Source organism: Podarcis muralis, chromosome 14 (genome assembly GCF_964188315.1).
Source record: "Podarcis muralis chromosome 14, rPodMur119.hap1.1, whole genome shotgun sequence".
Taxonomy (NCBI): domain Eukaryota; kingdom Metazoa; phylum Chordata; class Lepidosauria; order Squamata; family Lacertidae; genus Podarcis; species Podarcis muralis.
This window is the reverse complement of record NC_135668.1, coordinates 49,136,967-49,150,017: the sequence shown is the minus strand read 5'-3', so window position 1 is coordinate 49,150,017 and position 13,051 is coordinate 49,136,967. Positions and strand designations below refer to the sequence as shown.

At 47.1% G+C, this 13,051-nt stretch overlaps 1 protein-coding gene across 1 annotated transcript in view; it reads left to right on the top strand.

Moving 5' to 3' along the window:
• MYO15A (myosin XVA) overlaps positions 1-13,051 on the top strand; it is a 103,686-nt gene that overhangs the window by 46,862 nt on the left and 43,773 nt on the right. Inside the window, exons 27-32 of the mRNA XM_077918666.1 lie at positions 1,143-1,238; positions 3,950-4,185; positions 6,383-6,561; positions 8,591-8,663; positions 9,715-9,903; positions 11,855-11,967. Of these exons, the coding sequence (XP_077774792.1) occupies positions 1,143-1,238; positions 3,950-4,185; positions 6,383-6,561; positions 8,591-8,663; positions 9,715-9,903; positions 11,855-11,967 (886 nt within the window). The remainder of the gene's footprint in view (positions 1-1,142; positions 1,239-3,949; positions 4,186-6,382; positions 6,562-8,590; positions 8,664-9,714; positions 9,904-11,854; positions 11,968-13,051) is intronic.

Sequence of the window (13,051 nt, the reverse complement as noted above, 5' to 3'; positions counted from 1 at the left end):
GTTTTTACTACTTTGTATTTTAGAATGTTGTTTTTAAATGCTGCAAGCTACTTTGAATCCCTACTTTGGAGAAAGACTGGCTATAACCTTAAATAATAATGATGATATTAGTCGTTTTATTTGCATGCCACCTTTCCATAGTTAAAACCATATTCAAGGTGGCTTACAACATAAAAAGAGTGATATAGTTACAAAAGTAGTCATAAACAATAAATAAAACAGCTCAAAAAGGACACAACAAAACTGATCGAGTTCCACAAAAAACCATAAATTATAATAAGATCTAAAAATAAAGAAACAAAGAATTATTATCAATAACAGAAGCAACCCCCTGCCCCAACAACAACCTCCCACTAAACAATACCCCAGGCCAGAAGACTCAGCTTTTGTAGCTGGAGTCAGTCAGGGCCCTGCCCTCCTAGGCCAGGTGGAAAAGGCTTGCAAGGCAGAGATCAGATCTTCTAGGAATCACAGCCAAGATGGTCTCTGGCCTCTTCAGTATCCTCAGCCTTTGTAACTGGAGTCAGCAGTAAAGTATTCCTTCTATAAGGAGGTCTCATCTGCTTCAGGGTGTGGTCCTGACACAGCCATTCCCCAGTCCTGATACCGGAGATCTTTTTTGCCCAGATAAAAAGTGGCAACTCTTCTAGTTGGTGGCTTGAGCACACCGTCATTCTTGTCAAAAGAATAAACTGGTCCTTCCCTTGACCTGCTTTTGTGGCTCTGCCAAAATACGTAGCTAATCAGTGAAGCAAGGCAGCTGTTCTTACTTAAAAGCATTTCCCCCTGCTCTTTGACTGAAAAAGCTTACAACAATCACTGCGAAGATGAGCCCTGCCCTCAGGCTTACAATCTGAAAGTCGTGGCATAAATGGAAAATGAATTGGGGGAGAGGGAGGGAGCAAACTCAGGTCCTACTTTTTAGTTACCCAGCAAATGTCTAGAATGGAGGGGCGAAGCAAACTCCCTGCAGTGCTTCCTCTCTGATTGACGGCTGGGGCAAGGCTGGCCTCCCCTTTGCCATGAGTTTCTTCCTGGGAGAGGGCAGGAGCAGCTTCTCAGTGGCCCTTGGTCTCTGGTCCAACGTCAGAGGCCAGAAAGTGCAGACATAGTTAACATTCACTTCCACTCTTGTCCCTCAGGAGCCACTCTTTGGGATGCTGACAAGGACTCTGGCATCCTCACTGACAATGATAGACGAGAGCCTGAGAGGAGAAGCGGTCTCCCTTTTCAAACTGGTAGGTGAAGAGGAATCTTCCTGATCAAATAAGGAGTGTGAGTGTCTGTGTCATCGTACCAGCGGAGGAGAGGGATAGGGAAGAAATATGGCTCAGTTCGCATGCAAACATGAACCTACATAATTCACCAGAACGATATGCAAAATTGAAAAACAGCCATTTGGAAATCTCTGGATTTGCACATCTCCAAATTTTGCAATGCAATTCTACAGCCAAGTAACACGTACAAAGATGCTGGAGCAAGGAGTCTGTAAAAATGCATCTATGTTCAATGAGCTAGTTAAGACTCATAATTTCTCAGTAGTTTCTGTTACATCATGTATATGAGAGCCAATTCTGACCCATTTGCATGCAAGAGCTTTAAGACTGCAGAGTAAGGAATGATGAGAACCTCAGGCTTATTGTAATAGTAGTAATAGTAGTAGTAGTAGTAGTAGTAGTAGTAGTAATACTATTAAAATTCCTATACCACTCTTCATCTGAGGATCACAGGGCAGCTGGCAATATAAAAACACAAAAATGCATAACATAGTAACAAAGAAAAAACAATGTCCCCCATGGTATTTATTATTTATTTATTGAACAACAAAAACAGGCAGTACGCACGTAGAGGAAAAAAAGAAACATTAACAACAAACGAATATAAACTAAGGCTTTCATAACTTTCTACTCCCCCCTCCACAGAAGTATAAGACTCCTCTAGACCAGTGTTTCCCAACCGGTGTTCCGCGGCACACTAGTGTGCCGCGAGATGTTGCCTGGAGGGAGGCGGGCGAGTCGGGCGGCGAGAGGCGGGGCGGCGGCGGCGAGGAGAGGCCGCCCAGCGCGGGGCTCTCGCCGTCTGCCTGCCTGGCTGCCTGCGTGGCGCTGACGTCACGGGGCTGTAACGTGCCCCACATAGGCACACGCGGGGTGGCGAGCGAGCTCCCTCCCACATCCCATCGCCGCTCGCTTTGGCTGGCCTACTGGGCTGTCGCAGGCGGAAGGCCTGCGCCTGCGCGAGGTTTTTGCGCCTTCGGGATTCCCTTCACGCCTTCCTCCTCCCGGGTCCTTGAGAGCGCGGGAAGCGGCAGCGCGAGACCGGCGTTGAGCCTGGTAGGTATTGCGCTTGCCAAGGCAGTCATTTGGGAAATGAAAACTTGCAAAGCAAGCAACCAGTTCAATCTGAAGTACGTGTATGCTTAATATCCTGTATCTGAAACCTGTTCTGCCCCCTCCCCCACACTTGGTGCCATTTTCATCTACACATGCAGCAGAGTAAGTTGACCCAGAATAGTACCAATTCAGATGGCAGATGGGAGAATGACAGTGCTGAATGCTTTCCCATGTAGAACAGTCCCTGCAAATAAAAACCTAGCATATTTGGAAGAGGGATGCTAGCCTAACCATTACCTTCTATGCTGTTACTATTTTTTTATTTTTTTTTTACATAAGTAAAAAGTGACCTTTCCCCATCTGGCATGGTGGTGTGCCTCGAGATTTTTTTCATGAAACAAGTGTGCCTTTGCCCAAAAAAGGTTGGGAAACACTGCTCTAGACCACAGTGAATTCTACCCCAGAGTTTTAAGCTGGAGTTTGGGAGCTTTCAGCCCATCCTTTCTAACCCAAAACAATGATAGATAAATAAATGATACAACTGTCGTAATTAAATGTTGCACATAATAAAGTCACTAAGCTATGCATAAACCATAGTAAAATACATCAGAGTACTGTAAAGAGCATATATAATCAGAAAGGTTTGTCGAGCTACATTTTTCATAGGGTGATGTGAGGTTAACATAAGAACATAAGAATGGAGAGGAAATCAGAGGTGGGGTAAAGAAGAAAGGAAAAGATGGGGTAGGAAAAAGTGGGGGGAAATAAATAACAACAGTAATAATATTTTGAAAGTAAGATGCAGGCTGACTGCATCTTGTGTCTTATCAGGGTTTCAGTTCTGTACTTCTGGAATTGTTTCTGGATAGGAATTCCAAAAGAGTGTTCTGAACTTCTTCTTGGAGGAAACTGAAGTGCTCAAATTGTAAGAGAACCCATACAAGTAACGCTGACACAAAACCCCACACATACACTTAATAGAAGACTAGAAACATAACCACCCGACCCCACCCCACTCACCTTTCCCTCCCCCTCTTTTCTTCCTAACCTAACATTGTATGTAACACTAATGCCTCACACCAGATGAAACTGAATTGTAGAAAACACAACTTGAAAAAAGAGACAACACACGTGTTTTGGTACACCAAGAATTCTATAATAATATATATACAGTGGTACCTCTGGTTACATACTTAATTCGTTTTGGAGGTCTGTTCTTAACCTGAAACTGTTCTTAACCTGAAGCACCACTTTAGCTAATGGGGCCTCCTGCTGCTGCTGCTGCTGTGCAGCAGCGGCTGCGCAATTTCTGTTCTCATCCTGAAGCAAAGTTCTTAACCCGAGGTACAATTTCTGGGTTAGTAGAGCAGACTTGTTTCCACTTCCGATGAGCCACATGGGCAAACACGTGACTCATATGTAACCTGAAGCGTATGTAACCTGAAGCGTGTGTAACCCAAGGTACCACTGTATATATATATATATATAAATTGCAGCACCTCTGATCCAAAATCTCAGCCTTTAATGACCCTCACAAGGAGAGGGAGGAAGAGGGTGGCGGTTCTGTTGTGGCATGTGGGGTGTGTGTTTCTGGTCACGTCCTCTCTCCCTGGCAGATCCTCCGCTTCATGGGCGACCCCCGCCTCAACGGCACACAGGAGGTCCTCTTCGGGAACTACATCGTGCAGAAGGGGCTGTCGATCCCAAGCCTGCGAGACGAGATCCTGGCCCAGATCGCCAACCAAGTGTGGCGCAACACCAACGTCAACAACGAGGAACGGGGCTGGCTCCTGTTGGCCTCCGCCTTCAGTGCCTTTGCCCCTTCCCACAGCCTGGATAAATACTTGCTGAAGTGAGTGGCACTGGCTGGGAAGAGCAGGGAGAGGAAGAGAAGAAGGCTACTGGGTGCATTGGCTGAGGTCTGCCTCCAGTGTGGAAGGCATTCTGCTAAGGTTACCAGACGTCCCCGTTTCCCAGGGAGAGTCCCCAGATTTACCGTATTTTCTACTCCATAAGACACACTTTTTTCCTCCTTAAAAATAAGGGGCAATTTCTGTGCGTCTTATGGAGCAAATGTACTGGACGGCAGAGGGATCCCTTGGCTGCCGCTGCAGTCGCAAGCTGAGGGATGCCTCTGAATTCGGAGCCATGGCTCCTGTCCGTTGCTCGCTGTAAAGCTCTGCGCAGCTCTCGCTTTTCTTGCTTTAAAGTAAGAGCAGCAGAGAGTGTGTCAGCGGCTCTTGCTCTGCTGGCTTTACAGCGAGGCGGGAAGAGGGACGGACGGGAGCCATGGCTCCCATCTGGCCCTCCTCCCACCTCGCTGTAAAGCAAGCAAAGCACCTGTCCCAGTGTCTCCTCCTCCTCTTCTTGCTCCGGCGTTGCTGTGCTTTACAGTGAGGCGGGAGGAGGGATGGGCAAGCAAAGCGAGAGCTGCGCAGAGCAGGACAGAAGCCATGTCAGCGGCTCTCGCTTTGCTTGCTTTAGCCTGGAGAAGAGGAGGTTAAGGGGTGATATGATAGCCATGTTCAAATATATAAAAGGATGTCATATAGAGGAGGGAGAAAGGTTGTTTTCTGCTGCTCCAGCGAAGCGGACACGGAGCAATGGATCCAAACTACAAGAAAGAAGATTCCACCTAAACATTAGGAAGAACTTCCTGACAGTGAGAGCTGTTCGACAGTGGAATTTGCTGCCAAGGAGTGTGGTGGAGTCTCCTTCTTTGGAGGTCTTTAAGCAGAGGCTTGACAACCATATGTCAGGAGTGCTCTAATGGTGTTTCCTGCTTGGCAGGGGGTTGGACTCGGTGGCCCTTGTGGTCTATTCCAACTCTATGATTCTATGATTATATGCTCTGTGCAGAATATTTTCCTCCTCTAAAAAGTAGGTGCGTCTTATGGTCGGGTGTGTCTTATGAAGCGAAAAATACAACGCAGATCAGTCCCCATACAAAATCCATTGAAGTTGAAAAGTGTCCCCAGATTCATTGAAAAAAAATCTGGTAACCTTACATTATGGCCCTGAATACCAGCTGCTAGAAATCAATCATAGTTGGGGAGAGTACTCTTGCACTCAGGTCCTGCTTGTTGTCTTTCGTCGAAGACATGTTGGAGGGTATGAACTTGTCATTCAGCTGGAAAAGCTTGTCGGAATAAAAATATATTCAGTTGTTCCTAGAAGGTACTAGCTTCTAGTGGGCTCCCAACATATCTCAGCCGGGGTTATGTTCCACAGAACAGGGGAGCCACACTGAAAGCCCTGCTCCATGTTACATTTGAGCACGCTTCTGATTTATTTATTTTATTTATTTATCATGATTGATTAAATCTGTTAGTCGCTTGAACTCTCCTTCCTTGGAGGGTTTTAAGTAGCGGTCGGATGGCCATCTGTTGTGTATTATCTCGTTGATAATTCCTACACTGCAGAGGGTTGGACGAGATGACACTCGGGGTCCCTTTCTGACTCTACAATTCCATGATTCTATTATTCAAACAAACAAACAAACAAACAAACAAACAACCCCACATAGATACATTAAAATCAATAGGGAAAAGAAATATGTTAAAAACATCCCGATTCACCACAGATAGTTAAAGGCCAAAGGCCTGCTTATAGAGGAAAGATTTTGCCTGGCATTACATTTTTTTGCCATTTTGCCATTACATTTAAGGAAATGTAATGAAGGTGCCAGGCAAGTCTTCCTGGGGAAAGCGCTCCACAAATGGGGAGCCACCACAGAAAAGGCCCCGTACTCATGTTGCCACCCTCCAGACCTGTCAGAAAGGGGACACACAAGGAAGGGGCACACAGATAGTGATTTTAGGCTTCAGTTCAGACTTGGCCAATCTAGCTCAGTATTGTCTACGTACCATCCTTCTCCAACCTGGTGCCCTCCAGATGTTTTGAACTACAACTCCCATCACACCTAGCCAGCATAATTGTGTGGTCGGGAGCCGTGGGCCCTGCCTGAAGGTGCAGGATCCTAGCACCAGGCTCTGCTCCCCGCTTGGCTTATTTATTCTCCCAGGATCTCTGTTTTTCCTCCCCTGCAGATTTGTTTCTGACTACGCTTTTGACGGCTACAAGCCCATCTGCCAGCACAAGCTCATGCAAGCCATGGCTCAGGCCCAGGACGGTGCTGAAGGCGCCCGGGCCTACCCACCCACCCTCCTGGAGTGGGAAACCAGCCGCGACAGAGTCAACATGGCCCTGGACGTTTACTGTTTCAATGGTGAGAGCCCTGGTTATCCAGGAATCAAGAAATAGGCTTGGATTATGAGGACAGGGAGGTGATAGCCCTGTCTAAGGCACTGAGCTCAGCCCCATTGTCTCTTTCGGCCTAATGGGAACCTAGGAGGCTGCCTTATGCCTAGCAATGAGGGAGAAACAAGGTCCTATCCTTTGAAACTCACACTTCCCTGGATATTGCAATGCTGGTTCCCAGCCAGGTAATGTTTACGAAAATGCGTATGTGCATAAAAACACACATATATTAGCAAAAAATAATAAAATACAAAGATGCATTATATTAGGGAATATTGTATTGCAAACGTGTCTACACTGGGAGAAATTTGCACTAAAATTCTGGTGAATTTTCAGGAGGGCTGAAGAAAAAGAAGAATTCAGAATCACCCACCCCTATTTATAATGAGTCAGGCCCTTGATTCATCTAACTCAGGGGTGGCCAACTTCCAGGAGACTGCGATCTACTCACAGAATTAAAAACTGGAAGTGATCTATCCCCGTTTTATTGGGGTTCAGGGGCGAGAGTTCTGTTTTGGGGGAATTCTGGCAACAATGAAAGGGGAGGGGGATTAGTTGCTCACTAGGAGCAATCTGCTTCACAGCAAAAACTCCATCTTACGTTCCAGAGATAATGCAAAAATGGAGGGAGGGGCCAGGGCCGGATCCTCTTACGCTAAAGCAAAGGAAAAGGAGCTTGCTGGACGTCCCTGATCTAGCTCAATATTGTCTACACTGATTGGCAGCAGCTCTCCAAGGTTTCAGATGGGACATTCGCAGCCCCACCTGGAGATGTTGAAGACTGAACCTGGGACATTCTTCATGCAAAGCAGATGCACTACCACCGACCTACACCCCTTCCCCAAATATTATTATTACAGTGGTACCTCGGGTTACATACGCTTCAGGTTACAAACGCTTCAGGTTACAGACTCTGCTAACCCCGAAATAGTACCTTGGGTTAAGAACTTTGCTTCAGGATGAGAACAGAAATCGTGCTCCGGCAGCACGGTGGAAGCAGGAGGCCCCATTAGCTAAAGTGGTGCTTCAGGTTAAGAACGGACCTCCGGAATGAATTAAGTACTTAACCCGAGGTACCACTGTATTATTATTAGTATTAGTATTTGAATTTATATACACAGGGGTCTCTCAGGGCGGTTCACAGAATAAAATCAAGATACAAAACCACACCCAACAAAAATAAAACCACAACCCAATAGCCCCCCCCAAAAAACCCACATTTTAAAAGGGCATAGGATGTAAATTGGATCAACCAAAGGCCTGGTTAAAAAGAAATGTAAATAATGAAGGTGCCAGGCAAACTTCCCTGGGGAGAGCATTCCACAGATGGGGAGCCACTGCAGAGAAGGCCCCGTTCTCGTGTTGCCACCCTCCAGACCTCTCGAGGAGGAGGCTCACAAAGGAGGGCCTCAGAAGATGATCTCAGGGTCCGGGTAGGTTCATATGGGAAGAAGGGGTCCTTGAGGTATTGTGGTTCGAAGATGGCGCCCCTTTATTGCTTCCCCTTATCTGCTTCTTTCTCTCTCTGGTTAACTGGGGGAAGGGAGAACAGAGGCATTTAGAGGAACACATTGATCCTTTGGTGTTAACACTGGATCACAGACTTGTGCCAGAGATTTCAAAAATTCTGCCACTTAAAGCCAGCAACCTCTGATCACGCGCAGAGTTCTTTTCTTTTTCTGATTAAAAAACCCCCATTTCCCATCAGAAAAGAAAAAGCACTCTGGACATGATCAGAGGACAGATTGGCTACAAACCCATGTGAATACAGTGATTCCTCTGAAAGGGATCTTCTTTTGAAAACAAAATAAAAACAATACTATCACAGTGCTATCCAAGGATCAATTTGTCCTGAGGATAGGAGCAATCCAGCTTTCAAAAAGTGTTTTTTCCTTTGCTGTTTGTCCCTACCGACTTACTAGATAGTTTAAATTGATGCTTATTTTTTAAAATGAAAACCACTTGCATTAAATAGCTCTTTGTTTTTACCGCGACAGGAGATCACTTCTGTTGCCCCATCCATTCCTGGACCACCGGAGAAAACCTTGCTGAAAATGTACTGAAATACAGGTACAGTAGAAGGAAATGAAAATCTTCTTGGGGGGGGGGGCGGTGGCAGGGTCTGCTTGTTGGTGTCCCCATTCCAGGGGAACTGTCTAGCAGAATCAGAAGCCAAAGGACCTGATACAAAACAGGAAAGGAGCTGTCCAGAAGGCAGCTAGACTAGGAGCAATTGCAACGAGAGTTGGAGGACTGTGCCTGGCTGCTCCAGGCTTCCTAGGGTCCTCATCCTGACCATTATTATGGCACCAGTTCCTCCTTCTGCACAGAACTAGGACAGAGGATGCCTTGTGCTGCCAAATGAGTACACACAGGTCCTGCTTTCTGAATGTAATCACTCGTTAGGCGAGCGTTCGCATAAAGAGCTGTCAATTTCCATTATTCCCTAAGGGAACATTTTGAATCCATTTGTCCAGTCTCTCTCCCCGCGCCCTGCTTGGTTTCCCCCCCAGAAATGGCTGAAGCCAACCAAAGAGAGACAAAGGGAAACCTGATTTGTCTGATCTCCCTCCTTCCTTGCATGGTTTCTGCCCAAAAATGGTTGCTGCCTACCAGCAAAATATAAGCAAGGCAGTAAGGAAGAGGGCAAACTCTGGCTGTTCAGATACCTGACTTAGCTGTTTGTGTAGCAAGGTTTGGGGCATAATTCTTTGCGTTCAGATAACTGAATTTGTGGCTATTGCGCCTTCTGATAGCAGGACCTGTATATACTGTACCAATGGTACTATGACCAATAGAATCTGGAGAGTCAAAAGTTGATGAATAAATCCAGGCTGGGGCACATTAGGTCCCCCGATCTGAATATTCGCTAAGTAGGGTATTGCCCTGGATTATGATGTCAGGGGTTCCCTCTCCCCACCCACCCCACCTCGGCCCTCTAATGGGGTCCTCCCATCAGGAGGTCTCGTCTGATTCCAGCTCTGGGAATGAACTGCTCCTGACAACTGGGCATTCAGTTGAAGTTACCTTTTGGGATTTTGATCTCTGCTGATCCCCAGTGCCCTACTCCTTCCTGGATTTTAAGCACCCAGGGCGGCTCAGGACTGATCCTTCTTCACAGGGGGCTTGCAGAGGGATGGCGAGGCTGGTCAGTCGCCATGAAGGACGGCACCCAGTGGGCTGAGCTGGCCGGCCACGACTACGTCTTAGATCTGGTGTCCGACCTGGAACTCATCCGTGGCTTCCCAAAGCATAAGTCCTACTTCATTGTTGCCTCAGAAGGGCCAGAGAGAAATATTGGCAGCAAAGCGTAAGTAGCAGAGGCGACTGGCTAGCTCTTTGTCTGAACAGTTCAGTGCAGTTTCAAGTGCACAATATAGTGGACACAGGTTGCGGAAGATTGTTGGAAGGGCAGGTCCTGCAGAGAACAAGACTGGGTGCCATCTTAGCATGGAAGTGCCAAACCCTTGTGCTTGGGATGCCAGAGATTAGGGACTGCACTGCTGACACAAGCTTGCTTTCTGTTTTCCCTGAGGGATAGCTAAGTTGGTAGAGCATGAGACTAAGGGCTGTGGGTCCGAGTCCCACGTTGGGTGAAAGATTCCTGCATTGCAGAGGAAGCACTATAGGATCCTTGCGGTCCCTTCCAGCTCTACGGTTCTGATTCAGTACAGATGTGAAACTGCCCTGATGTTATCCTGTTGTTGTTGTTGTTTAGTCGTTTAGTTGTGTCTGACTCTTCGTGACCCCATGGACCAGAGCACGCCAGGCACTCCTGCCTTTCACGGCCTCCCACAGCTTGGTCAAACTCATGTTCGTAGCTTTGAGAACACTGTCCAACCATCTCGTCCTCCATCGTCCCCTTCTCCTTGTGCCCTCCATCTTTCCCAACAGGGTCTTTTCCAGGGAGTCTTCTCTTCTCATGAGGTGGCCAAAGTATTGGAGCCTCAGCTTCACGATCTGTCCTTCCAGTGAGCACTCAGGTCTGATTTCCTTCCGAATGGAGAGGTTTGATCTTCTTGTAGTCCATGGGACTCTCAAGAGTCTCCTCCAGCACCATAATTCAAAAGCATCAATTCTTCGGCGATCGGCCTTCTTTATGGTCCAGCTCTCACTTCCATACATCACTACTATGGTAGAGATAACTATGATGTTATCCTAGTTGCTGCCATAAAGGATGTGGCTTTTGGTTTTGATGAATCTATGGCTTTACCTTGAATACCAGTCAGATCTGCACACCGTCAGGATCTTCCCATTTGCTAATCCAGTCTTAGGTAATATTTCAATATGCCCACTTCCAAAAATATAAACAATATTAGCAAAAAAGGGGGGGAAGGTACTAGTAATAAAGGCTGTTCAGCAACAACAAAACTATTTTAAACATGTCAGAAAAACAGAGAACCCTTTAAAATATGAGGCTCTTTTAAAATCAGTGGCACAGCCAACAACACTACCACTACTTTCAGCCCCCCAGGCACGCCCTTAGCAGCAGGGGTTAAAACCCCCCTATGCCACTCACAAGCTGATTTTGGAACACAACCCAAAATGGGAAGGAAAGGGATCCCAAAGAGCACAGCACCCACATAGTTCTCTGCAGAGTGTACCCACAGCTCTCCCTGGACAAGGGTTCATGACTTGCCCAGGGAGGGCAATAATCTTTTGCCAAGCAATGAAAGGGAGGGGCCACGACAGGCAAAACAAGGCAGCCCATTCCCTTGTGGAGAACCTTCCAGGGTGGTGGGTGGAGCCAGAGAGGAAAAAATGGGCGGAGCAACAGCTGTGACTCTTGCCTTCGTACAGGTTACATTTTAGCATGCAGAAAAGCAGAGGTTTTGACACGCACCCCTCCACTCAGGCATGCAAGAGGCATTATCCTAGTTTAGGGACATGCTCCTGCCATGCAAAAAACACTTAAGGGCACAAAGCAGGGCTCCTGATGGGGGCGCTCTCGGGTTGGGCTTAAGGAGAGTCCCCAGGGCTGGATAGAGAGGTGTGAAGGACCACAAGCAGCCCCTAGACTGGAGCTTCCCCACCCCTGTTTTAGAGTTTAGAAGAACAGTGTGCAAGCATGAAACTGCTGAATCCGCCCTGCAAATAATAAATATTTCCAGCTGGAGTTTTATTTTACCTTGACATTTCCTCCTCTGCTCACTCTCTCTTCTCTTCTTGGTGCCACCCCCAATTTGAAACATGGTATTGTCTGCCCTCTCTCTCCTCCTCCTCCTCCATCTCCCATTGCTCTCCTTCCCTTTTATCCTTAGAGTATTCAGACACAGTTTGGATTCTGGTGAGAAGGTTCCTCCTCCTCCACTTATGAAGGCCCCTACGGTGGCCCCCACCAACCTGCCAGACTCAGAAGGATATTGCAGCCATGGTAAGGACCAAGGGTTCGTCCACCCTTCACTGGTCCTGCGCCTAGAAAGCAGGTTTTCTTCTTGTTCTGTGCTTTCTAGGCATGGATCCAAGTGGTTTTACATTTGCCCTGCTGCTTTCATTGTGAAAACCTGCTCTTTAGCGCTGAATCGGAGCAAACATCAATCACAGAAAACTTGATTGACATTTGCTCCGATTCAGCAGTAAAGAGTAAGTTTTCCTGAAGAGAACTGGGAAGACGAATGACTGTATGGACAAGCCCTGAGCTTGCCTCTGTGTGTGTGTGTGTGCGCGCGCGCATGACAGAAGATCATAACATCGCTCATAGAAAAATGTCACACACACCCCCTGCCAGCCACCTGATGTCACCCATTTTTGTTAAATTATTTGAGGGCATTTGCCCCCTGCTCTTCAGCCAAAAGGACTCCCAGAGTGACTTCCATGCAGTCAATTAAAAACCAGGCAGTCCCTGCTTTGAAGACTTGCAAACCAAAAAAGAAAAGAAAAGCACAGTACACAAGGGTAAAAGCGATGGAGAGGGTAGATCGGGAATCAAACTCAGGCACCAATTCTTAAACAGGTGCTCTTATAAATGACCAGCTGGCATTGGGCAGGGGCAGGACCTAGGCTTTTGGCAAAGCTGAGTCTTCAGAGTCCCATCTCTCCCACTGAGGCAGCCTGATGGAATGGCTGCCCCCAGCTGGCAGCTGAGGGGAGAGGAGGCCAGATGGAACATTTTCCTTTGCCTGCATGGTTCAAACTTTTTGTGCTGCCTCTTTGCGAGCCACAACAATCAGCTGACGGCCACAACAGTGTCTGGGTGGCAGAAGCAGCATCTGTTGAAAGTCCCTCTTTGCCCACATCCCCCCTCCTTGCCCTGTGATATTTGTTTTATTGGATTTGTACAAACTAAATAGAACAATAAAAATAAAGAAATAACACTCAAACCCAAATGGGGGCAAACTCAGTTAGCCAAGACCCCTTTGCTTCCATTATGAAAGTATCGGTTATATAAAAGATGGGTTAACCCTGGAGGTCATTCCACCGTGATCTGTGTGGGGCAGGTGGTTGGTAATTACGTTCCT